Source organism: Drosophila willistoni (assembly GCF_018902025.1).
Source record: "Drosophila willistoni isolate 14030-0811.24 chromosome 2R unlocalized genomic scaffold, UCI_dwil_1.1 Seg167, whole genome shotgun sequence".
Classification (NCBI taxonomy): Eukaryota; Metazoa; Arthropoda; class Insecta; order Diptera; family Drosophilidae; genus Drosophila; species Drosophila willistoni.
This window is the reverse complement of record NW_025814050.1, coordinates 12,298,398-12,325,389: the sequence shown is the minus strand read 5'-3', so window position 1 is coordinate 12,325,389 and position 26,992 is coordinate 12,298,398. Positions and strand designations below refer to the sequence as shown.

The following is a 26,992-nucleotide window of genomic DNA, read 5'->3' as shown; positions in this document are numbered from 1 at the left end:
AAAGAGTAAAAAAAGAGCTAGAGTCAGTCTTGGATATCGAATTTCCTCTTTGGGTAGTCCTGAACTTGTCATTGAATCAAATATTATCAAAACCACTTGTAAAAGTAAGAAAAAAATATTTAAAATTGAAAAATTATTCAGGAAATATTACAAATCTGAACAACGAAGATCTAGGTTTGAATCCCAGGCTTGGCTTGATAGTTTACATCTATATCTTGATATATCCTGATAATAACCATAATAATATTATACATTTCTCTACCGATTATTTGGAATTTCCATTTGAATTGGTGAAATTTTCAATTAATCAAAAATTTGCATCGCTGGGCGCTGGTTCCTTTTGCTCCTGGACTTAAATAATTCGGGTTTTCCTTCCCGAGAGGAAAGATTAGTACTAATCTTGTAATTAATGTTGTAAGGTGTCTTTGAATATAGAATTTTTATTAATTAAATTTTTTAACACTCAGAGAAAGAAAGAAGAAAACTGAATAAAATTCATAACTGAATAAATTCATATATATTAATCAAAAGTTGTCAATATTTTGTCTAACAATTAAAAGTTGGTGCCTCAAATCATTTCATTATAATTATCAAATCAAATCAATTTTGCAAATTGTTAGTCATCAAGATTTATACATAACTTTTTGTTGCTTTGAAAAAAAACCTTTAAGAATTAAGGCTTATAATTACACGAAACTTTAAAAAAAGAAATCAAACCTAATCAAAATAAAGTTCCGGTTTTGGTTTCTGAAAATAAAACGGATCCATACCGTTATGGTTTATTTTCCCTTTCCTTTTGCAGTCCGCGCTTTAAGATATTAAAAATAATTTAAATAATCTTCTGCATTCTTCAAATGATTGGATTAAATATAATCGCAAATTTTCCATACAACAAAGTATAAAAGTATTCTTTATTCATAATTATGAATTTTCCTTAAAAGAAAATTTCTGCCATCGTTTTTTTTTAAGAGAATCGTTTAAATTTTTCTAGAGAACCACAAAAAAATGACAAAGAAAATAAAAGGTAAAAATAAATCATAATTCCCTCTTTATTCTTGCTAAATTCTGATAATTATTGAAAAGAAGATTCGTAAATAATAATTATTTAATGTTAAATGTTAATGTTAAAAAAAAGAACTTAATAAGTTTTTCTCTCAGTGTATGATACTTGTCATTTAAAACCCGGATTTACCAAAAACATTAAAAACAAAAAAAAAATGGAGAAAAGAAGAACGAGCTACAAATTACTTTTCCCGATCACAAAAAGTAACAATAATCACACAATAACAACAACAACAACAACAACAAAAAACCCAGCCACAAGAAAAATAAAAGCCAACAAACATAAAGAAGCCAGTGGAGGAATAAGAAGAAGGCGGAGAACACATCGTCTCCCCCTAGCCGGACAGCTTGGATGACAACCAAACAGTGTGGAGGACACCAACTGAATACAAATGCATAAATTAAACCACAAAACACACAAATTTCCTATGTAGAGAATGCACTTGTCCAAAGGTTGAAGTACAGTATTCAGTAATATTAAATAATTATTTCATTGAAATTTGTTATGATTACCAAATAAGGAACTTTTTTTTGTTGTTGTTTGTTTGTATTATTATTATAAAAATGATAACTTTTGTTTATTGTTTACATTTTAATATTGCAAATAACTATTAACAAAACAATAGTTTAAACAAATATATATATATATTGAAGCTATTTAGCACCAATTTGACCTTGGCACCATTAAAGAAGAATCCAGAATTTAATCACTGCGAGTTTTTGGACTTTCTAGTTTTTGTTTTTTTATCATCATCATCATTATGGTTTTGTTGTTAGCATAAGAAGCTTATTAAATCTTACTACTTAAATGTATGTATTCATGTATATAACTTAAATATTTACACAAGTCCTAAATGAATTAATGATTCCTTATTACAAAAAAACTTTCCAAAATAATTGCTAAATGTCATGTAAAAAATTTGGTGTCTGATTCTGGAAATATACACTTGCAGAGAGATATATCTTTGGTTATATTGATCTTCATGAAAATGAGGCTATATGTTAAGGCTTGTTAGATATATCCAAGCATAAAGCATTGACTTCGGACAAAAAACTTTTAACTTTATGACAGAGCAAATATCCCTTTGGAAAAATCATATTTAAATATACTTTTCATATTCTTAGCTTGATAAAGGGAAGACCATTTGGTTAAATGAAGTTCTTGACCTACAATAGACCTGTTCAGGTAGATATATATCAGACTGATTAACCTCAAAGCTAGTGGTTTTTTGAAAGTAGTAGCCACTAAGCAACTTTAAGAGATCAGTAACCTATGTTAAAGTAACAATCTACATTGTCGAGGCTTTAAATAAGTCTACGGAACTCATACATATATTGTTAATCGTGAAATAAAATAAAAGTTACTTGTAAAATGGTAAAGAAATAAACATTTAAAGTCTATCAACTGCAAGAGTATATATATATATCAATTTCGATGTACCGAAATTTTCATTAGTTTTTAGTTGTTTATTTTCAAAGCCAAAGCAGACGTTCCTTAATTCGCGTGGACATTGTCTGCATGTGGGCCATATTTCAGAGACCCGTATGACTTGTTTGCAACTGTTCAATGGAAATGGATAATTGTTCCAATCGTTGCATCAGCTGCAACATATTCTCCTGAGCTTTGGTCGCATTAAACTGATTGCCATGCTCCAATGAATCCTCCTCGGCGGCAGCTAATTCGAAATGCAATTTGGCTAAACTTTCCTGTTGCTCCCTAATCTTGGTCATCTGATCCATGGTGCAACCCGAACCTGCTTGGGTATAAAAATAAACAAAAATCACAATAACAAAATCAAAAAAAAAAAAAACAAATTATGTTTATTGCAAAAAAAACTCACCAAATGCCTTTAGTTTGCCCGAATGAAAGTCATCGAGTAGGCCAAGCAAGGCACGTTCCATATGCTTTACATCGGGCACTTCGGAAACAAAGGAATGATGTTTAATTGGACGATTATCAAATTTGTCACTATGAACGCTGCTGTCATTTGTGGCATTTGCCATCGATAGAGTTGAGGGGGGAATTTTACGGCGTTGCGAACGTGGTGTATTCGCATTGCTATTATTGTTACTATTATTGTTATTATTGATCTTCGATTCATCATTGTTGTTATTATTGTTGGCATTGTTGAGATTAGGATCTGGCGATAGCCATTCACTGCTCACTAGTGTAATGCTATTCAAACTATGTGCACTACTATGAGTGGGTTCCAATTGATCACGATCTGCTCCTCGTGACATAATACAAATCAAAATATAGAAATCATGAAAATAAAAATTTATAAAAATAATAAAATAAGTTAAATAAGTCGTAATCAAAGAGCTAAAAACATAAATGGGTAACAACAATAATAAATTTTTAAATTTTAAGCACAAAAAAGATGTAAAATTATTATAGAATTACAATTACCATAAAGTAAACCAACGGAAAAGTGTATAATACAACAAGAAACAATATTTGATTAAAGGAGAAATTACAAATTTCTAAAAATTTAGCAAACTACTGGCTCACAAATTCAACTATTAATAAAATCCTATGCTCTAGATGTGCTTTTTTTCCAGGACTAGCGCCAAATGGTTTCCATAGTCTCATAGCAAATTTCCAATAGACTACGTTCAAAACAAATTGGAGGAGGAGGAGGAGGCCGGGAAGGTAAATGCTTATAATTATATGAAAGTTTGAATAGAGTGTGAAAAGTAACCATATGGCAAATTGGTTATTGGATTAAGTGCGTCATCGGCTGAATGAAGGCCAACAACTTCAAGTCAATTAATCAAGTGTGTGTGTGTGTCATATCGATACCACAACGACTTTGGCGTCCACAGTAACACTAGAGAGAATCGAAAAGAATACCCGGTTAATAAACTAAGACCTATTTAAATAAAACAAACCTTTGAGCAATTTTCTTGGTCGCGTTTTGAATTCAAAACGCTCGTCTCCACCGCCACCACCACCACTGGCCTGTGGGCGTGGTCGTCTCTCGTTTACATATGTGACTTTGGCGGCTGTTGTTGCTTGTCCTTGTTCGCCTCCCGCACTGCTGCCCTTTTCCTTTGTCTCGGATATGGTACGTTCTATGGAACAGGAAGCCGAGTTGCGGCTGCGTGTCGTCTCGCCACTGGAAATACCTTTGATTTTGATCTGCAAATGATAAACATTAAAATTTGTACTTAATGCCCCGCCCTTGCCATCATAATGGTGGCTCCCCTTTACCCTCTTCACGTACATTTGGCACAGCTGGCGATGCTGGAGTTTGGGTGGATTTGGGTGCACTTTGACTTTGAGCTTCTTCTTCGGTTTCCACATCATTTGGCACAAGTTTCTGGCGCTCGACAACTTCATCATTCGGCTCCATATTAATTTTTAGTATTTGGAATTAGTATTGTTGCTGTATCCGGTGTTTTAAATTTCTCATAAAAACAAAACAAACCCGTTGATAAACTCGCCACACTTACTCATGTATTCACCACATGGAATAAAGGAATACCACATTGCCAGATGTTTAGCTGACTAACACTGTTAACTGTTAACAGCATCATTTTGGAGCAATGTTTAATACTATTTTGAATTTTTGGTACAAAAATATTTGAATTCGGAGTTATCATTTCTAAACGATATTGGTGCGCTGAGTTTAAATACATTTTACAAATGTTCAGCTTTCCTTTGACTTACGAGGTTTTTCTTAACTTTACACATAAAATTTGTGTTTTTTCTACCATTCACTTTACTATCTAATACAAAACCAGCATCTAAATCAAAAAACTAGCTATAAAGGGTTAATATAAAGTAAAGAGCGCCTTTTTAATAAATTGTGTTTGTAATAAAATCAATGTATTTTTAATCTTAAATTCAGTGCTATTAGAACTTCTGCGAAATCATTTTGAATTTCCATTAAACCCTTTTTCACAAGAGAATACACTTGCATATGTACCAATTTTGAAACTCTTTTAAAACACCGCATTTAAGCATAATCTTTTAAATTATATAGAAATTTTACAATATTTTCAAATTGCACCTAATATTATTCACAAAAACTGAAAAAAACTTAAAAAAGCCAAAAAGCCATGGATTGGCCGCATAAAAAAGTTTAAAATTTATTTTGAACTTTACTTTTTGTTATTAAGATTTAACGAAATAGGATCGCTCTAGTGGGATATGTCACAGTATTAAAATAATCCAAATATTTCTCTCAAATTCCACAAAAATTTGTATTTAATTGGGATCAAAGAGAGCACGCAAAAAAATGTGAATAAATTATTCCCGTGAGTTTTTAAAATCTCTTAATTCAAGCGAAACACCTAATTCCAAATTTCTATGTAGTAATACGACTTGTGAAATGTATCAAAAAGGAGCCTTTCATAATTTTGGAAAATGGTTCAAACACTTTTAAAAAATTTACTCTCTTCCTATCGTATTTGCCTCTAAGAATATCTGTGAGACTTTCTTTGGGACTGCTCCAAGTATCCCATCGATTTTTGCCTTAAATCATGTATATGAAGCCATGAAAATGTTTCTGGTTTTACGATATCATTACAATTAAATTCTTTATTTAATCAATTAATTCATTGTTTTGATTTGGTCGTTTAGGCCTTCTTTTTGGCAAAACCCATGGTATAAACCAAATGTACGAAACTAACAATGCCAAGGCCACACAGACCTGCTGTAATGCCAAATAAAATCTTATCCGCTGGACCACCTTTTAGAAAAACAGGTAAATCATTGACGGCCTGGAAAAAAAGGACCCATGAAAATATAATTATCATTACGTGTATTTTAAATAAACTCACTTGGAAAGTCTTCATTTTGTTTGACAGTCCCTCAGGTAGCGCCATAATTTTCCAATTGTCAGTTATGTAATTGCTAAATGTTCACAAAAAATAAAAATTATTGTAAAATCTTTATTTTAAATAGTCATACGGAAATCCCCGTTCACAATTGAATTTATTTGAATTGGCTTCAGTATTTAGCTCTATTTATTTATTTATTTTTTTGTTTGATTGTTCCTTAAGATATTACCTATCCCACAAACAGAATCCACAATAATTTGTGCAATTTTCAAAGTGCAATTTCAATATATGTGCAATTGCATGAGAGTGAGTGATAAATTTAGAAACACAGATGTTTCGAGAGTTGTCAAAGTACACCAAATGTTCACAAAATGCAAATTGCCAAATGGAAATACGTTGAAAAATTCAAATTTAATTGAAAACTGTTCATATTTTTAAGTGAAATTACGAAAAATAAATATTATTTTTAATTAAAAATATATTCATTATATTTGTTTAGGATGCTAACTGTCGATTTAAGTGGAACTTTGAATATAGTTCCTTTTTAGCCGTTTTAGCACTGTTTTCTCCTCCCTACTGCGGGAACGTGTCGATTTATACGTTCCGCGCTATTTTGGCATTTTGTGAATTTCTTAGCAGGCGCTCAGCGAAATTAGTAAGTAAAAGCCGCAACCACAATGCAACACTGCTTCCAGACAGAGAGGGGTAGTGCTTTTTGAGTGAGAGAGCGCTGTGTCGTCGTCTGGGGCCGGCCGCCTTTAAAGATAAAAGCTGCACACTATTGTTATTCCACTCGCACCCACACACACATACGCAGACATCGACACTTGAACGAAAAGCACTCCGAAGCATGTTTGGTTTTTTTGGCGAAAGACCCTTACTGCATGATTTTGTGCGCCTGGTTGGGATTACAATAATTCTACACCGAATGGTTGTGCAATTTGGCGGTTGCGGTGGCTTCCGTTGTCGTCGATATGGTGCAGGCAGTTTCCATTTTGAATGTTTTTTTTTTTTCTTTTCCCCCCATTTTTTTGTGGACATAACGAAAGGCTACAAACGTTTCCGGGAAGATTCCAATCTTCCCGAGCGATGACTGAACAAAAATCGTGATAGGGGAAGTTCGTTTTCGTTTCTTAGGACTCTCTCAGTATTGAGGTAAAATGCAACAGATAATTAATACAAAAAATAAATGAGTGTATTTTGGTTGAAAATAAAAGCTATTCAAGTTTAAGCTCATGGCTCGAACGCGGATCGACCCTCCAACCCTCCCTTCCATTACCAACGACCTGTTTGTTTTTTTTTCTTTCTTTTGCGTTTTTTCGAAATATAAAACATAATATCGCCCTGCTAAAGCCTTCGACGATTTTCAGCGCCCAGTACAAGAACTTTCAAAAACTGTAGCTTCCATACAAAATTAACTTGCCAAAGTTTTCAGTTCGTTTGTGTTGCTGTTGTTGTTGTTGTATTTATTTCTTTTTGGTATTCCGAAACGCAAAACTTGAAAAAAGTTAAATCTGTCAAGTTCACCTCCGAGTGCTTTTACACATATGTTTGTGTGTGTGTGTGTGTACTGAACGGGAGCGTGGGGACACAAAACGCTCCACTGTCTGATACTTCTAGGGATTCTTCTTTAGATTCTCCGCAACTTCTCCCCCCTCCTGTATATTCTTAAGGTATACAATAATTCTCTTTTCTGTTCCCTACTCTCAAAAAGTTCAAGCTAAATAATTTTAAGTTCTAAACTTGTTTTGCAAGCTGCAACCCCCCGCTCTTTCTGTTCTTCACCCTCGATTGGGTAAAAGTTCTTAAGCGTTCGGAGAACTTTAACCAAAAGCGATGCATTAAAAAACAAAAAGAAATACTAGAATATATGTAGCTAAGTGTATGGTGAAAGCGATCGCTCTGATTAGTTTTAAATTTCAGCTTTGTTTTTGGCCTAATTTTCAGTGATCGTTGATATTTTACTAACAAATAGCACAAGGATACCATAAAAATTGAAAATTCTGATCTTTTATTTCCCAGAAAAGGAGAAAATATAAAGAGATTCTCGTTAAATTCTTTCGTTAAGTGACTATTGTTTAATTGATTAGGTCTTATGCCAAAAAAAATAGATGTATAAACTTAATTAAATTAAAAAGCACATTGTTACACATCTAAACCAATATATGTATACATATATATACATATACATACATAAATATATGTATGTATGTATCTTCAATACTTGGCATTAAAAAGCGCAAGGTTAATGCTTTTTTTCTCCTGTGTGGGTGTGGTTATGTTTGAAAGTTTTAGCAGAAAAGCCAAAAGAACTCAAAGGGGAAAGGGGGGCAAGAAGATATCAACCTAGCCTATCGCGACGACCATAGAGCGAGCGTAACCCATACAATCCCGGATTCTCAATGAAAATCACAAGCTTATTTTGGTAAAACAAAAGTTCTCATGTCTGCTGGGTCGGAGGAGCTTAAAAAGCCACACCCAAACAATAAAGAAGCAAAGTTCTTTAAATACAACAAAAACAAGAAAAAAAAACACTTAACACTTATGATTGCCATTTATATAGATATGGTTTAATAATTCTTAAACAAATTGAGTCCATGAGCTTTAACAATAAGCTACGTTTAACAACAACAAATTATGGCAAATTGATTTTGCTTGTCAGATGCAACAGTAAAATTGTTTATTTAGCGCTTTTGTCTACTTAATGCGCTTTAAGCTTAAACCATAAGTGAATATTCTTCTGAATGTCTCAAGGTCGTTTAAACAATATTTAAAGCTTGAACAATAATAAAGAAATGTGAAAATGGCAGTGCGAATTAACAAACCCCCTTTCTTTCCTCACTGCCAAAGAACTTAGTTCTGTGCCTTACATCACTTTCGAAGCCAATTTATAGAGATTTTCATAAATCATAAGCAAAATTAAAATTTTTCCTTTCCTTTTAACTTTCATTCAAAATTCGAAAAAAAAAACATTCATTTTTTAATCGTATTTTTCAAAATTCCTGAATTTGCATGGTTGAAGAGTTGCTTATTCTTTCCATTATGTTCATCTTAATCAATTCACAATGTTTGGACAATATCCATTAGCCTTGTCAATCTTTGGGGAGCATTGCAAAGGACAAAAAGCATGACCTTAAATCAAATCGTATTTTTTTAAATCGTATTTTTCCCCAGCGATTTTACGAAATGACCAATATTGACAGCAAAACTCTTGCCCAGATTTGCGATCTGGATGTGAGCCAGACTCAATCGAGGAAATCATACCATTCACAAAGGTTTCTCAGTCTCCGGATTTAAGGTGACTAGTAACGGCAGGCACTTTTTATAGCATCACCTTTTCTGGTGGGAATTGCGGTGGGAGTTGCAGAGGCAGCGGACGACTTTACAATTTTCACATCTCAGTATACAGTGTTTCACAGCTTATTTCATAATTTTTTGACCCTTTTTTGGCTGAACTGGGATTGGGTTCTTCCCAGTCTGGCATTCTTTCTGTATTTACTTCCGGTAGATTTTTTTTTGGCTTGACCTTTTGCAACACCTCCGCCGGAACATGCGCCTCAATCCAGGAGATCATGCACGTCCTTCTTTCCTTTTAGTGCTTTTTTTTTGTCCGTCTGCAATGCCAGGAATTTATTACTGCAGCGCTTCTGGTGCAGTGTTAAGGCGCTCATTGTAATCGACTCGAACACTTGGCAACGCAAGTGCAGGTGTTGCAGGCGGTTCTTCGTCGTGCTCATTGTAGCGCAAAGGCAGCAGCGATGCAAGCTTTCGTTTGCCAGCCTCTTAAAAATGTTGTCCAGCCGAATAATATGGCACATGGCATCAGCCGATGTTTGCGGCTGCACTGCATCGTCCTCGTGCGGGTGCACAGCCTCGACTTGGGCCGACTGGGCTGCCTGGTCATTTGGCATAATTTAGGCATAATATAGGCATATTGTGCCCCGCTATACTGGGATGGCTGATATTCTGGCTCAACAGGATTCAATTCTCTATATTAAATTTTTCAGATCTTTGTCAAATCAAACTTGAGAACACCGTTCATTTAGTTCACATTCTGCCAGTTCAGTAGATGGTTAATAAAATCTCTACATAACTTTACCATGCGTATACATACGTTATGTACGAAGGATCTAGCCATGATATGAAACAGTCAAATTTCTGCCAAAGGACCAACCATAAACTGACCAATTGTCGAACCATTTCATTCATGTTTTACTAGAGGCGTTCAGGAATGTACCGACCTCTAATGCATAACAATATTTCTATCCACATCAAGACCACGAATGAAAAGGGATTACGTATTATCTTTGCTACACTTGGAAATGTTTCTTTGCCATAGTAAATGTAAGCGCCAAGATAGGCAAACGGTTTTCCGGCTATGGCTTATCATTTAGACTGTCGTTGTGTGGATCCAAGAATGCCATCCATATCCCCCTTCAACCCAACCACAAAAGGCTGCCATGATAACAACATTATCAGCAACAAGCTGATCTATTTCAAACTACAAATTATTCCATCAGCCCATTGTTGTATTCAGGAAGAGACGGGACAGGACAGGAGCATCATCAGTCGACAGTGTCCTTTGGCGAATACAGGACACAAGCAAAAACTTAAGAAACATACATTCGTTAAATTTAATTCACTTAATTTGCAAAATTTTCTTTGAGTATTAAATGATAATACTCTTGCAATAATACTTTTTAAAAATAACTATAAATCGAATAATTAATTAATGGAGATTATGGGTCCAATTCCGTTTAAATAACATTGCCGCCCATGAAATGGACGGTAAAATAAAAAAAAATAATCGGGATAATAGGTCCAGGTACTGTGAACAATTTTTGATTCACTAAACACAAACAATAAAAATAACTCAAGTGACGTACTCCGAATTGTTAAAAAATACTTATCTCATACATGGCCGCTCGAACATACACAGCACACCGAAAGCAAATAACGGCGCAGTGCTCCTTTTTCGAATTCGCCAAAACAAAATGGATTGCTCTTTAACTAAAACAGTTAACAGGCGCACAGAGTATATAGCAGAGATTTCACTGTCAACGACTCAATGATGAGCAAACATGTAGTATGTTTAGCTCTTTCGCACCAGTTTCATGTCGCTCGGTCACAGTTGCTGCTGCATTCAAACTGCCTATTCTCTCTGGCCGCCTAATCAAATTCACAAAACCGCTACGAATATAACGCATTCACACTATTCACTCACTCGCTCTTGTGGCTCATCGCCATGGACAGTGGGTTAGAACTGTTTGGGTGAAACAGAGTTGGGGAAATTTAAAACTTTTTAAATAAACCAATTGAAAATTTGGTAGACATTTCGCATTTAGTTTGTTATGTTTCGTTTTACAGTAGCTAACATTTATTTATAATCAACACACTATATTTATGTAAAGCTGTACAATTTTCAATAGTTTTTACTTGTAGTTCCACTGTAATTCTTAAACTCATGACATTGGCACGAGTGAGAACTGAAACGAACCACGGGTACAGGGATTTTGTTTTCGATTAATGTTGTAAAAAATGTTTGAACTGTTTTCAGTTTAAGTTTTAACGGTAACAGTGACGCAGAAATCTCTAGCAGGTTGACATGCGCCTGGCACCCCCATGACAACCAAATTGAGTGAACAGAGAGAGAGAGAGAGAGCAAGATAGAGACGGCAATCGCTGTCACCTTGGCATTGAATGAGCGAGAGAGTCATATACACACATACAAACTCATACATATACATGTATAGCAGTTCATTTACCTTTGATGAAACATTTGGAGGTGAATTAGATTGTTTGTTGTCTTGTATGTTAGAAAGGGATAGCAGCAGTTTGTTTTCAAGTCGGTTTAATACTGCTTTACCCCGTCTTGAGAACTTTGAACTGAAACAGAAATAATGTTTCCTGTGAGGGAGCACAACGGCTTAGTGTGTGTTGATTCGCCCTTTTTGGGGCTCCCTGTCAAATGTGTTTCAAAATCAGCAAGCAAACGCTTTTGTGTGAGTACGACCAAAATCGCTGGCCCTGCCTTGCCCCTTAACTTACCGCCCACTTCCTTTTGTGTGTGCGTGTGTTTTTGTGTGTTGGTGTGTGTGTGCTCCCCCTGAACATACATTCATGTGTGTGTTCACATGTTTGTATTCGCGTTTTTATCATTCTAAGTGGCTGCGGCTGGCTGGTTTGTGTGTTGTGTGCTCCCCGTCATCATTTAGAACAGTTCTCCTCGGCCTGCGCATGAACAAAAACGTAAATGGGGCGGGCATACCAACAACAACAACATGAACGAACATGCGAGTATATGAGTATCATCATCATCATCGGTGTTGCTGGCGTTGGCGCTGTCGTTGGCAGAGCACAGAACAGAACCAAAACTGAACCCTACAAATTTGCTGTTCGCCTATTCGAAAATTTCACTAAAAATTGTTTGCACTCTCTCGTTTGGCATGAAATGAAAGTATCCTTTCTGGGGGGGATAAACACTTGAATTTTTTGGCAAATGCATTTTGATCAGACCTCGCGGTTAGCCATACAATGCATACATAACCACATGGACGTGGTTAAAGGCAGCTTTAAAGGGTTTTCCACAAAACAAAAACTAACAAATTGTGGGGAACAAAAATTGAACAAACACAATATTAAGGATTTTTGTTCAACATAATAATAATATCACAAGATCTTTTGCAATTGGTAATCAAAGTTAACATGGAAGTGATTTTGCAATGGCAAACAAAACTTTTACTTATTAAAATAGTGACAAAATTTTACAAACACACAGTAGGCGTTTTTGAACCCACTTCTCCCCTATTTTGCACAACAGTTTAAGGTAATTTAAAATTAACACCACCAAAAAAAACAACAACAAAAATTCACATTGCCCTGACGCAACCACAGCATGGCAACAGACGGAGCACAGTGGCTCAGCTTACTCATTTTTGGCCTCAAAACTTATAGATCTATTTAAAGGGTGACAGCGGCAATATAGTTTGGTTACGCATTTGTCTCAATACATTAAATTTTAGAGAGTTTTGAAAAATCGGATCGAAACGGATTTAAGAAGTGCATCAAAGTGGGAAAATAAAAAGATTATTCCTATTAAAATAGGTCAAATTACAAAACAATCCAAACAAATGTCTGTTTTTTATATTTATGTGGATTTGTATTAGACTGTATCTTATAGGTATAAGCCATAGGCTGAAAATCAGTAAGGAAATGTATAATCGTACGAAGTAAAATTTATGTAATTAATAGAAACGTTTTAGTTTTTTAAAATTGCATATTATTTTACCCTCATAGAGTGGTTTGCAATATAAGATGTTTCACTGATTAAAACATATTTTTAACGTTTCTGACCAGATTAACATACATATTCCTGATCAGCTTGAAAGGCTGGGTCGATATAGCCATGTCCGTCAGTGCGTATTAACTTTACGCCCTCAATTAGAAAGCTACTGGAAAGAACTTGGTATTTTAACTGGTATTTATACTTATTATTTTATTATTTAATGTGGTTAATATGGTTTTTAATAAGCTATTACTTAACAATATAAACAATAATAAGCTCTTAAATGTTTTAAACTAAGAACAAAGATTTGTCTGCATTTGAGTTTGTTTAGCAGAATGTCAAGCAGTGACCTAAACTAAGTAGACTGCTTCGTTGCGAAAAATAACGAAATAAATTATGAATTAAAATTATAACTAGGTAATTTCATGAAATTTATGGCAAAGTCTAAGAAATTTTGCCCTAACGAGATAATTAATTTACGCAAGGATAAACAAATTAACCCATGCCCATAAGCATGTCAAGCAGTTAATTTTATACGTATATGAAGCAGTTTTAGTATGTGGTATCAAGCAGTTCTTGTACGTATCAAGAATTTATTGTGTGGTATCAAGCAGTTTACCTAAGCAGACTCAAATCAAAACAAAAAAATTGTATTTGTTTTTAATTTCAGTAAATATTGTTAAAAAGAACTGAAAATACATATATAAAGATATGTAACTTCATAAATTTTCGTATACGTAGGTAAAACATCATTGGTGGGCATTGCAATACAACTTCTATGTTCATTTTCATCCTAGGATATTCAAAAATAATTAAGAATCAGTACGTTGTCTTAAATAGATGAAAAGTTATCATTTTTGTAACTAAAATTGAGCATACGAACCACTGTGCGTCAAATCATGAGAGGGGCAAAAAAAAAACGCTACTGATACACAATTGTGGGGGCTCCACGTGGGGCCCCAGTCAAACCGCAAGCAAGCGCGTCTATTCCACCTGATTCTGATTGCCTGTTACGCTAGTCAAGACCTTCCCCATGTCGGCGTGTGTGCGCGGGCCGCAATTGCGACTAAATGGGGCTCTCCGTCTGTTGTCAAAGCTTATGGGGTATAAGTATATTACGTGGGGGCGTTCTCGCAAAATGGTAGTCGTTGACGTTGGCGTTGGCTTTGTTGTCTCCTCTCAATTCTATCGTTCCCCAAGAATTGAGCGCACGCTGTCTGCATGATTCCCCACCATCATCATCATCAGCAGCAGCGGCAGCAGCAGCAGCAGCAGTAGCAGCAAATCGGAGCCATAAAAACTGTACCCATACAACATACACTTTGCTATGATTTCTGTTAGCCCGCCCAGCTAGTAGCCATCTTTTTCGATTTTTTGCTCCACAACGAAACGGCACAACGAATGGTGGTGGTGGTCATGGTTATGGATACAAATGTTTGTATGTACTATGGACTATGGGACTTGTACGCTTCTGTTTTCCTGGTGTAATTAAGCAAACGAAATATAATAATAATAAATTATAATTTTAGAAGGCGTGGGCGTGGCCTCAACAAATTATAGCCAAAGCTTCGTTTCGAAAGCCCTTAGCAGTGCCTTAACAGCGAATGATGGAGGCGCATAAACCATTATTTCGTTTGTGTGTTTAAAATATAAACGAACAGGCTCCAAGAAGTGAGCGCATTGATAATTCGAAAGCAATTTTGACCCATTTCACCATTATTATAACGAAAATGGGGAAAAATTCATCCATATATGTACTACCCTCCCCATTTACAAATGGAAAGCCATTGTTTTGTTATGTTAATTTTACAGCCATCACCATTACCACCATTTCCTCCAAGTCTATCTCACAAATAAATCCCTCACGAATCTCAGAGAGACTGTCAGGTGTAGGGACGACTCACTCGAAAACCTGCCCGCAAAAGATTTTTGCTGCTCTTTGCTATTTCTATGAAAACTTGGTAGCCGTGTCGTCGCTTCTAATGATTTTCTATGGTTTAAAAAAGTAATAAACGTGAACCGCCACCACATCCAACCACACGTTTTTATCCGGTTACGAAACGCAAGTGCAACTGGGCCCGAAACACACACCAAAAAAAAAAAAAAATGTACGTTCTCGGTGGAGTTTGCGTCATGCGATGTTAATTTATCAGGCGCACAGTATCTTATAGATAGTTGATACGACGTTGTCGCTGCGAAAACGAGATGGCAATATGTAGGGCAAGAGCAGAAGGTCGTACAGCTTGTTGAGTGATTGAGTGTGTGTGTTTGTGTGTCTGAAGAGGAGAACGAACATGAGCTAAAAGTGTCCAAGTCTTTCTCTCTGTGTGTGTGTGTCTGTGCGAGCGTAAGATATCAGGTCTACCATTTGGGGCCAATGTACTCGGCTCGTGAGTGCATTGCACTTTAACGTTATTTCGTTGCTGATTTTTATTTGTTGTTGTTTGGGCGATATTTTGGAACAATTCTTTTATTGAAAGGCACTTGTGAGATACAGGCTTTTGAGGCTTCACAAGTTCTATAAATCGCGTCTCCAATAGCCTTACTTCCACTGTAAATAATCCTCTAAATGCTTACGGAGGGCTCCAATTGCCAAAGGGATAAAACATATTCATTCATTACATAAGATTTACCAAAATCGTAGACGAAAATATTTTGAAGCAGCTAAAAATTAAAAATTATATTAATAAGATATTGAAAAATAAAGAAAATTCCTTATTTAAAACTGAAAAGGAACTTCACATAGCCCAAAAGGGATATCTTACGATCGGCTATTTACACAGAAAAGTGCCAAAAATTGTGATAATTTCAACAACATTCCGGCCTAAGCTGTGTGAATTATCGAGCATAAAGTGCTCCCACTTTGGGGGACATTGGTTCCTGGTCTAGGACTAATCTTACCTCCTTTGCCAAAAAGATTCTTCAAACGCTGCACAGCGCCCGTGGCTAAGCCAAGTTTAAGACGTTGTTTTTCATTCTGGATTCGTAATTTAAACATCTCGATGGGTGTACGATTGACCACGGTCAATGTGGCTTTACTTATAAAGCCAACTGATAAATTTTGATATAATCTTGATTGCATCTTGCCATTAGCATCGATTACAGTAAATTTATCACGTTTATAATTTTGCGAGTCCATATTTAATCCATCCATAGTTATATATTTGGCTAACAGCTCGCCATAAAGTTTTGTAAAGCCATTTTCCTTAATACGCATAGTAGTTCCAAATATATTGCGATTTTTATACAATTTTGCCAATGGACTAGAATGCTCATTGAAATTTGGAAAGCGTCTTAGGCTTATCTCGAGCGGATTAAGATAAAAATCGGCTGTTAAATTGCCTAGAAATCCATTTAAATATAATTCAATTAATTGCTCTGGAGCATATCTAAATGGTCGTGTTTTTTCTGCGGCCCAAAGTTCAATAAGCCGAAGTTTGTCCATCGTTAAAATTTTTCTTTTACAAATTTAACTATATGTATGTATGTATGTATGTGATAAAAATAATAAATAAATTAAATGATGTGTATTCCACCTGACGGAAAATTGAATGATTAGGTAGCAGTAAAAGTATATAAAATTTGATAGTTGAATGAATACCTATTTAGTATATGTAAGCATTTGCATTAAGTTTTGTTATTATTGGCCAAAATTGATGAAAAATATTTTCACAATAATTGGAGCAAAGTAATGCTACTGAAATTTTGTTTAATTTTTTTTTGGTTAAACATGAAATTACTGTTATGGAAATGCTATTTAATTAGTATTACAAATGCTAAATGGTTTTTAAAGATTAAGATTTTGTCGAAATACTTATTTAGACTAAAAGAAATAATGAAAAAATTAGAAACATTTTAAAATTAAAAGCATAAATAATAAACGTCTATCAAAGTAAAGTCCTTCAAAGTCCAGATATCATTAGATCCATTAGAACTCTTTCTTATCTATGCCTTGATAGTAATGATATGCCTGTCGGTGAATTGTTTAAACAAATTTAACTGTAAAATCGCCCTTCTATATCATTTTTTTGTTTGTCAAGGTAATATTTGTAATTATGTATATAAGTACTTGTGATGATATAACCGTCAAGGTTCCAAAAAATAATAAAATATTGTATTAATTTTCCGAACCTATGTATGTGCTTGCTCATCATGTAAGTACCCTGAGTAGTGAGTGCGCCTAGGGCTCCGCCCACTGTACTTTTGCCTTCCAAAGTGCAATTACGTCGACATTGCCGAGACGTCGTCATGCAATTTCTTCTATGAGCGCCGTTGCCTATCGACGCCTCTTCCATTCGGGTGGGGTCTCTCGCTCTCACACACTCTCTATGTCTGATCTATGTATGTAAGTGAGTTGTAGTGCTCCTCCAGCTGGTGTGTTCACGTGAGTGTGTGCAGCAGCAGCAGCAAACTCATGGAAAATTTTATGCCCCGCTGCACACACATTTGAAAAAGTGCATCTCCCGATGTGTGTCCATCTCCCCAGGCCCCAGACGAAACGTAGTTTGACTGCTTGTGGAAAACTCTTTCAGTTTTTCTATTAGATGGAGCTCAGAGCTTCAAGACCAACGACCACAACAATAACAAACAGGCCACAACAGGTCCAACTAAAATGGTTGCATCTATTGCCCATTCCTCCTATTGTAGGAAAACTCCTATCCTGAGTCGTCGTCAGTTTTCCCCTAAAAGTAAAAGAAAAATAATAGATGCAAGTGGTGTTTGAAAATTGGCCAGCCAACAAGGCCTTCATCTATGAAAGAGCCAAGTTTAGGCTCAAAGCAGTGGATTCCCCTGCTTATTTTACACACAGCGGTTGCATTGCGTATGCAATGAAAAATGGTTGAAAAAAAGTTTGAAAAAAAACGTTGTATGATTTTTCTTCGTCAATATTTTGTAACAGAGCCGCAGCACCGACACGCAAGTAGCGCTCCTCTAGAGCGTTTTATTTTATTTTTTTTTTTTTTGTAACAAAAATGCACCCAGAGTGAACGGGGTCGGAAGAGAGTGAACAGGGGAACGATTGAGAGAGAGAGAGCAGTCACCTCAAACATGGCAATGCACTCGTTGTGCTCCGTTGATTGGGGAGCGCAAAAGCAGCGCCCCAGTTCTGCTTGTACGTTAAGTTATTCTATGTGTTAGTGTATAAGTGAGTGCATTGCCCGTTTCTTTCTGTTGAGAGCGAGTGGGTAAGCATGACATTGAGAGCGTGTTAACAAAACTGCAGTTGTACGTTTTTGTAAGTATGCTTACAGTGGCAACAAATAAGAAAATTTTAAAGTATAAGTTATGCGGCATAACAGCCAAGACTCGGAAGATTTGAGCAATACTATCGGAGTTTATAATGTTAATCAAGTTCTAATTACTCAACTTGTTCACTTTGAATAGTGATTCGTTGATTTAGCTGCTTTTTTTTTTTATTTGAAGTTCTTGACCTGTTTTCATATAAAGGATAATAAGATCTTTGGTTTTATAGTATTATTGTATATATTATGTATATTATTTGTCCCCCATTTGGAAAAGCTATTGTGAGTTTATTGTAACTTTAATTTTTCCCACCCACTGTAGAAATGCATTCTTGCTCGCTCCTCCATACACAGACAGTGTCACGCACACACTTTTGTGATACACGAGAGCTTCAATGCAAGTGCAGCGTCACAGATGCCTCCACATACCCAATACATCCAAAGAGACGAAGGCATTGCGAACGGCTGACAGCAAATTGAGAGCAATGATGTGACCGTAACTCCCCCCGATCCGGTCGCATACACGCACACATATTCACATATATACACACATATAGGAGAAGCCGCCTTTTTATTGCAAAAATCTCCTCGCCGTGGGCGCACCACACCTGCTCCGCCCCTCACATGTTGGTTCTCTCTCTCTGTCTCTCTTTCTACCTCATCGCAGCTCTCAGCAGAGAGAAATACGTTTTTGCATTTATACTTTTTTGTTGCTGTGGTTGTTGTTTTTCGTATTTTTTTGTTCGTTTTTGTTTAAAGTGCATTGCTGGCTATGAAATCTGGGCTCCTTTTCCCAATGTAACACAACCATGCACCATGCGAGTGAAGATTGCTTTGCCCCCAGGGTGTCTCCATTACGACAACGATGGCAACCACTAACCGATGTCGACGACGAATTTACAGCAAATCGTATGTACGTTCATTTGTTCGTACGTACATGTAATGGTTCCGTATGGAGCAAGTGGAGGAGAGATAATCCTCGGTTTTCAATGGAGGGGGCCAAAAAAAAAAAACATTACACCAGAGCTACAATTTACATACAAGCCATGACGACGACGACGACGGCAACGACGATGATGACTCCTTCTTCTCCTGCTGGCTTAAATGAGGTGGAGGCAGTAGTCATCATCATCATCATTAGCAGCAATGCCGCCTGCGTGCACAAAAGTAACAAAATGTACTGAATGTCAACAGGCTCTCAGTTTTGTATAGAGCAACGATTTTACATTACGCTGTGTGTGTTTGTTCGTTCTCTTGTTTGTACACGCTCATTGCGCGGCGCGACTTGCCTTTGCCTCCACCTCTCCCCCATATACCCCATTCCCCAATACCCATCTCTCTTACTCCACCAAGTTGGGTACTCACTGTGTTGCTGCTGCTGCTGTTGTGTGTTGTTTTTTTCTTGTTGTTGTTGTTGTGTATGTATGGGCATTACTTGCGCTTGCCTCTGGCCCCTACCACCGAGCGAACGACCGACCCCTTACCTAACAGATAATGCTTAATGGCTCCACTCCCCCTTTGTTGTTGTTGTTGTTGTGTTATTTGTTGGTTTTTTTTTCCATCGCCTTTAGCGAGGTTTTTGCTCTCGTTTGCTTTATCATTCTTGTCGCTACTTTTGATGATGCGCTTTTGTATCTGTGTGTGTTATTCACTCATACACTCACATATTCAAAACGCTACGTAAAAATAAAAATTTCGCAAATGCATTTTAGCTGTGGCGTTTCAGTTGGCATTTGGCCATCGAAGTGATAACTTGGCCATTAAAGAGTTTTCAACTAAGTTGGCTCAAATGACTTACAAGAAAAAGAAGATTAGGCGGATTTAGCCCTTTCCATGCATTAAGGCTAAAGTGGACAAAATTTGGAACCGAGATTCAAATTTTGATAGATTGAACTTAAACAAGAAACGTTTTTTTTCGTTCAAATCAATTCTTAGTGTCGAATTTTCTTTGTTTTTATTTTTTTTTAGAAGGAATAAATATGTGTTATGTATGTATAGCCTTCATATAGTATATATGAAAAATTTGAAATTTGAAAATTGAAAGTAAAATTTATAATATTCTACGAATATATATTCTATATTAGTTAACTGCCCAATTAACCAGCTAATATTGTTCTTCCCCAATCAGTGGAGGATTTAGAGGATTGACGGCCCTCTCCCGGGCCGTTTTCCTTACATAAGTTTTCGGGTTCATTTTGTAATTTAGAAGTTAGATCATGAATGAAAATTTCTAATTGATTTCAGAAGTTTGTATGTTAATTTAATTGCAGTTTAGTATATTTTTAAATGAAACCAAACACTTTTTTTTCAAAGAAAAGAGTTTTTAAAAATGACCGAAAGACGAGGGACCCATAACAGTTGGTAATACTGGCTATTACCGCACTGCACCTAACCAGTTCTGCCATTTTTAGCCAACTGAACAAGTGGGTATATTACGAATTATGGTCAAAAAATTTGGCAAGGCTGGAAATTTTTACTGGGAATGTCTTATTTTACTTCATGATACTACCACTAATCATTGGAAATCAGTTACTGCCACATAATTTTAATATAGGCAGTTCTCTAATCCTGTGTCCATGAGTGTTTATGCTTATGGGTCCTTTGATAAAAGATTTAGTATACATTGTACAACCTAAGCGTACATAAAAGCTAGTACATCCATATGTATATATTTAAGAACCCTTCCCTTTTTCATAGTAATGTACTTCATGGCTACAAAATTGTATATACCACAAACCAATATCCATATTGAATATCAAAGTTTACAAGAAAATACTCATGTAAATAATTATTTTTCTCTTCTGTTTATTCAGTTTTCGATTTTTAGGGGAAAAACATGGATTTAATTACTAAAATCTGGAATAGTTGTTGTTTTCAAAGATATATATATACTATATAAGTATGTACATATATATTTGTATATATGTATGATATGTTTATGATACAGATCTGACTTACAATTAGATCTGGGACATTGTTTACACTTAAAACACACTTTATTTGATATGTAGGTAATTGTTTTTTATAAAGAAATCTAACTTTTGATATGTATCGATTTCGTTCACTTCAGGTTTCGATTTAGCTAAAAATTAATATATATATATACAATATCTTGTATATCATCGCAATTAGCGGTCGGTATGGGAGCCTTAACTACCATATATGTACCTATATATATAACTAAATATATATATTACTTATCACAGTTCAAAATATGTGTATATGAAAGATATCTTTCTAGAATTCATTTGCTTTAGGAGGTGAATTTATGGAGCCGCAGGCTTCTTTAAAATTGGTGGCATTAAGCGGAGCAAAGTAATCTTCATGTAGAAATCTAATAATATTCTCAATGGGACACAAATCGGCTTTATTGCCACGTGAATCCCGGGTGACTCTTAAACTCTTTCCACCTTCACAGAAATCAATTTGTTGCGTAACATCGCGGCCATTGTAGACGACACGAAAATAGTAATCCGTATGAGCTTCACTCCGGTAAACCTCAAAGGCCAATCGTGAGGCATATGCTATGGTCTGACCCTGATTATTGGCAATGCCCAAAGCAGCGGTGAGATATTGTAAAGTACAATCATGGCCTGAATAGAGTACAAATTTGGTACGATCTCCAGAGATCATTTTAAGCATATAGCTAACAATATGGCGAATCATGCCATAGGCACGCAATAAACCAGATAGCTTATAGTATTGATGATCTGCCGAACGTTGGGATAGTTCATCGGCAAAGGACATAAGCAGATCCACATGATTAGGCTCGACGCAACCTTCTGTGAACTGTTGCTGCTCTTCAGGAGCCAAAGACAACGGGCTGCTATTGCCATCCGCATCATTATCATCCATTTCCAGGGGTGGAACACCGACGTCTGGCATTACATTGCCATTTGTCTCGTCCTGGTCGATATTAATGACATCCACGAGATCCTGTTGTGATTTTCTCTTCACAGACTTGGGCTGCTGGCTGCCTTGACGATGTCTACATGGTAGAGGTGCCTCATGGCACAGTACTGTCAGCATGGCATCGACTACCTCAAATGGATTACGACTGCTAACACCATTTGGGGTATTCTGTAACAGTGTACCACCGATCCATTGCATTACGCCAAGAATCTCTGGTCTTTGCATTATTTGATTATCTCCTAAAATCTGAAGACGCTTTCGGAGTAGCACCGATTGGGCACAACTGCAGTCACCGAAGCAAAAGGCCATGCTATGCGATTCTCTAACATTTAGACCGAGCCATTTATCTGGCGGTAGGAATGCAAAAAGTAAAGCCAATGCAGATTGAAAGGTTCGACGATAACGTGTGGTATACACAACCACTTCATCCGAATTGAGTAGAGTGTGTGGTGTTGTCTCCAGGCCAGGAACTCTATTGGGATTGGGCTTCAATAGCAAACCCAAAGGATGGGCATAGATCTGATGCATTATGTCGCCTACATGCAAAAGCTGTGAGATGCCCCTAAAAAAGTTGAAACAAAGCAGATGATTCAAAAAAGTGACAAAGTTCTTCAGTTTTTCACCTACTTGTAGGTCAATTGACCCAAAGGACAACCGTGTTCTGTAGCCGGTAGCAGAGGAAAATTATGAAATGGTCCCACCTTGTTCCAATACAAATGATTTGAGCCCGAAGCTGAGCTACTCGAATTGTACAAAAAGCTGCGATATCTAGGAGAGAATCAATTAGTTAATGAAAATTAAGAGCTAGTAGGAGACTTAAGCAAACCTGTTGACAAAACTGTCTGTACCCACGCCACAATTGATCCCTTTAGTGTGAACATGAGACATGGGTCCACGATCTCCGTGTCGTATAACCAAGAGCACACCCTGAAGCTTCCAACCCTCTAAGATGCCGCCATCATCCAAGCGTAATAGTTGACCCAAAGGAGAGCAACGTTCGCGATATTTGGCAAAGCGTTGAGCAGATGAAGATGCCACAGCTGCTCCAGCAGCAGCTTCTCCATCAGAGCTGGCCGTGCCCAAACCACTATGACCAGGACCAGGACTATTGCCATTGATTTCAACATTTCCCATATAACGATACATGCCTGTTGGGAAAGGAAACCAAATTTATGAACTATTTTTTATTTATTTTATTTTATTTTAACTTACCCGCTATTAGAAGAAATATCCAAATACTGAGAAACATATAGCAATAGAAGGTCCGATGCTGTGTGGTCAGACGTGTCAGTTCCTTTAGCAGGAGCCTCATTTTGATGGCTGACAGTTTGGTTTGGGCTCAGGCCAAGCTCTTCCTTTTCTTACGACTGTTGATAATTTGGAGCATGAACTGATGTGGGGCTTACTCTTAGAGGGTTTAGAGGAATGTATATTGTGCTTTGAATGCTTTTAATTCTAGTTCTTAATATTTTGGATCAATTGTGCTTTAGTTTGACAGCTAAAAGAAAAACTTGAAATTTTTGTTTGGTAAGAGGGAGTCAAACTGTCAAACGTTTACGTGGAGCATGTCCAATGGACTTGGACATGCGCATTGAGTCAGTTTCAGCATTGGAGTCAGCTGTTATGATACAGTGGTATAGATATACTTTTTAGTAGCCCTCTTGAGGTTCGAGATAACATAACATTTTTAAGTTAATTTTCATTATTTTTGCGTTTGTGGAACTAAATTGCTTATCTTCTTAATTTCTACAAAAATTTTTAGATTTCAACCTTTTTTCCCCATTTTTTTTGATTCTGTTGCCCTTTTTCCACTTATTATTTATTGTGGACCATTTTATTATTGTTACTACTTATGAAATTATAGATGAATACCCTTCGACAGAGATACATGATAAACATATTGGATTAAATTTGCATTTGCATTACATTTCAGTATTGTTTATTTGGGGGAATGCCACCTGCGTCGGGGTTCGAAACTCGAGAACCTACTAAGGTCTCCACAGAGCCACCGTCTAGGGACTTGTATCGATCTGATTTCATGGGTCTTTTTACTTTGATTAGAGACTTTTCCATCTACTGAATAAACAAAATGGTTTTCCAATTTTAAATTTCTCTTTAAAAATCAACTTTAAATAAAAATAAGATTCAAATTCATATGCTCAAGCATTTAATGCAATTCTTTAATTATAAACATAAATGTTTCCAATACAATTGTTTTTTTTTTTCGAATATTAAATAAATATGAATAATTTTAGCAGTTCTGGGTTAATTATGTCGTTGGTTAAATGCATGTTGATTCAATGTCCCAAAGAGCGGTCCTTCTAACGCTTTCAAGACATAAATATAAATCTGACGAGATCGTTAACATAATGGCATTCGAGTAATTTTTTCTGAAGGCTCTTTATTTTGGGCTAAGATGGGTTGAACCATTTGATGGCTTTTTGATGTATGATGAATCAGTATCGGAAAATCAGTTCAAGAGCAGGCTTTAAGCGCTTTTAACCATAAATATATATATATATGTAAATAGTTATGAGTAATATGGGTAGACGATCCTAAGGGATCGGTTTAAACGCATCGGAGACTCTTAATCCTGCGCAGCAGTTAGAGCCAAGACGGTGAAACGCACCTCATTCGGATCACGGGACATAAATTCTTTGCAAACCTTGGCTGCATCCTTGACAAATGTCTCCTCAGAGGTCTCACCATGCTTGATGGGAAAGGATTTGCGACCATCTAGTTCATAGAGGGTTCCATTTTTGTTGACCAACGCAATGAAGTGATGAATAACCTTCTCATGTTCGGATGCATTAGTTTGACCCTCCTGTGCTAGTTCCTGATGGCCAGCTGTAAATTCTTTGTCCTCTTCCAATGCCTTGCCACGATCCTCGGGCGAGAGGGCCAGTGTTTTCTCCAAGAAGTTCTTTAAGACACCGCCAGATACATCCACTCTGCAAAATATCACAAGTTAAATAAGTAATTTGGATTTTGGTTAACATTGTGGGTCTAAATTACTCCTTATTGTTGGCCACACTGTGAATAAGAGCCACAGTACCGCACGCATTGTGGGTAAACTGACGCATATAGAAAAGGTCACTGGGATGCTGTTCCTCTACATCCTTGATGCGCTCATGTTCTTCAGAGCGATGCTTCTCATACTACAAAATGGCAGAACAAAACTGAACTGTAAAAAAACATATGGAGGCGGCGAAAATGCTATAAAAACCAACCGCATCGCTGCATGGAAAGAGCAATATTAAAGCCTTCACTGGACGTGGTATCCACTCAAGCATCTCATCCTCCAAGCCTATGACGTCAGTCACCGACCAAGACGGCGACACGCCCAGCTTGCGTATATACTTGGTCAAAACCTAAAAGAAGAAAAGACAGAAAATTGTTAAAAATTGGAATGGGAATTCAATTCGTCTGCGCATCCATCGTGGACCAATTACCCTTTGCTTCTCCTTAGACTTACCTCGGGGTTAGATTCCAATGGTGTCCAGGTCGACATTTTTACTTTTATTTTATTTTTTTAAGTTTTTTACAATTTTTGAACGTTGCTGAACAATTTCCAATTATTAAATGACCGGCACTTTTTCAGGGCTGTTAGGTATTTGTTTGTTTTAGTATTGCCGTTTGACCGATAGCGAAAAATCCTAGATCCCAGACAAAAAAATGACAAAAAAAGCTTTAAAGCTCATTCGTTCGATACGACTTACCGGTCACACATTCAGAGATGCCAAATCCAAAAAATACTAAAGAGCAGACAAAAAATGCCAGATAAGTCTGAGTCTCCGATAGTACTATCGATATATCGATGATTTTGTATCGATAGTTTTTAATTTTTCAATTGAGTTGGCTAAGAAATTTGGAAAGAGGAGCAAACAATGACAACTACCTTCGAAGTAAGTTTTTTTTACTTCACAATGGCTTCGTCGATTAGTCGGAAACGAAATTTAAAACAAAACTTAAGAGGAAAATTGGGCCCTGCGACTGTTTTTTTTTTTTTAAAAGAGTCTTTAGGATCTAATGATATTCTTTTAAACTTGTCATATTTCTTGACACAAAACTCACAACATATATATACATATATAGTTGTCCTTTTAGATAAATAAACCCCAAACGATTAATATTAAAAATATGCGACTTAGCGATTAACGGTAAATATTTACTTAATTTGAGTTGTGGCTAATTTAAGTCCTGAGTACTCCCTTGCCTTAAGCATATGAATTTGTTATCAAACGAGAGGGGATTGAGGATTTATTTTTTTTTTAAACAATTCTTTCCACTAAGTTAAACCCCATTTTTGCAAATACAGTTTTTGGCAAAAAACTGAAAACGTTCTACAACTTTTTAAAGGATCGCCGAAATTGCTGTTTGAAAATTCGACCAAATGCTGAAAATGGGTTAAATACCAAAAAAAAAAAATTTACCTAAACAGAAATTAACCAAAAAAGAAACTCAAATGGAAATTCAATATTTAATATTTTAGATCAAAGTACGGGTATTAAAAAGAAAGTCAATTAATCCTTTAATAATACAGTGGCGGACTTAGCTTATCATTTTGGTGGGTGAAATCGGGCAATTTAGCGAGAAAATCGTTATAGGATATCGAAATTGGACTATTTTCTTATGTTAAATCTGTTTTCAGTTTCTTTTTCTCCCGTCACTGAATAAAACAAAATAAATAAAATTCAAGTCA

General features: G+C 36.2%; 5 protein-coding genes across 8 annotated transcripts; all 5 read right to left on the bottom strand.

Annotated features, from left to right (window-relative positions):
• Nucleotides 1-2,444: 2,444 nt before the first annotated feature.
• LOC6641913 (coiled-coil domain-containing protein 28B) lies at nucleotides 2,445-4,535 on the bottom strand. 4 transcript variants are annotated; one of them, XM_015178371.3, is made up of 4 exons: nucleotides 4,290-4,535; nucleotides 3,955-4,204; nucleotides 2,904-3,287; nucleotides 2,445-2,819 (listed from the first exon to the last, which is right to left on the bottom strand). In XM_015178371.3, exons 1-4 carry the CDS (start codon nucleotides 4,416-4,418, stop codon nucleotides 2,596-2,598), a joined length of 987 nt encoding a protein of 328 aa, XP_015033857.2. In that variant the 5' UTR covers nucleotides 4,419-4,535; the 3' UTR covers nucleotides 2,445-2,595. The 4 variants fall into 4 exon arrangements, with proteins under 4 accessions (XP_015033857.2, XP_002064820.2, XP_015033856.2 ...); XM_002064784.4 differs by having other exon boundaries at nucleotides 2,445-2,816; nucleotides 4,290-4,523; XM_015178370.3 differs by having other exon boundaries at nucleotides 2,904-2,981; nucleotides 4,290-4,523.
• A 1,045-nt stretch (nucleotides 4,536-5,580) lies between these two features.
• On the bottom strand, nucleotides 5,581-5,923 carry LOC6641912 (cytochrome c oxidase subunit 7A1, mitochondrial). Its single transcript, XM_023175924.2, has 2 exons — nucleotides 5,851-5,923; nucleotides 5,581-5,790 (listed from the first exon to the last, which is right to left on the bottom strand). The coding sequence occupies exons 1-2, from the start codon at nucleotides 5,893-5,895 to the stop codon at nucleotides 5,647-5,649; spliced, it is 189 nt and encodes a 62-aa protein (XP_023031692.1). The 5' UTR covers nucleotides 5,896-5,923; the 3' UTR covers nucleotides 5,581-5,646.
• A 9,325-nt stretch (nucleotides 5,924-15,248) lies between these two features.
• On the bottom strand, nucleotides 15,249-16,696 carry LOC111518629. The gene is made up of 2 exons (XM_047010711.1): nucleotides 16,037-16,696; nucleotides 15,249-15,799 (listed from the first exon to the last, which is right to left on the bottom strand). Exons 1-2 carry the CDS (start codon nucleotides 16,578-16,580, stop codon nucleotides 15,765-15,767), a joined length of 579 nt encoding a protein of 192 aa, XP_046866667.1. The 5' UTR covers nucleotides 16,581-16,696; the 3' UTR covers nucleotides 15,249-15,764.
• Nucleotides 16,697-21,317: 4,621 nt separating this feature from the next.
• Nucleotides 21,318-23,841, bottom strand: LOC6641937 (2-phosphoxylose phosphatase 1). The gene is made up of 4 exons (XM_002064781.4): nucleotides 23,503-23,841; nucleotides 23,117-23,438; nucleotides 22,918-23,058; nucleotides 21,318-22,852 (listed from the first exon to the last, which is right to left on the bottom strand). The coding sequence occupies exons 1-4, from the start codon at nucleotides 23,600-23,602 to the stop codon at nucleotides 21,616-21,618; spliced, it is 1,800 nt and encodes a 599-aa protein (XP_002064817.1). The 5' UTR covers nucleotides 23,603-23,841; the 3' UTR covers nucleotides 21,318-21,615.
• A 599-nt stretch (nucleotides 23,842-24,440) lies between these two features.
• Nucleotides 24,441-25,926, bottom strand: LOC6641936 (ubiquitin carboxyl-terminal hydrolase). Its single transcript, XM_002064780.3, has 4 exons — nucleotides 25,766-25,926; nucleotides 25,521-25,661; nucleotides 25,306-25,448; nucleotides 24,441-25,241 (listed from the first exon to the last, which is right to left on the bottom strand). Exons 1-4 carry the CDS (start codon nucleotides 25,799-25,801, stop codon nucleotides 24,878-24,880), a joined length of 684 nt encoding a protein of 227 aa, XP_002064816.1. The 5' UTR covers nucleotides 25,802-25,926; the 3' UTR covers nucleotides 24,441-24,877.
• Between the last annotated feature and the right edge of the window lie 1,066 nt (nucleotides 25,927-26,992).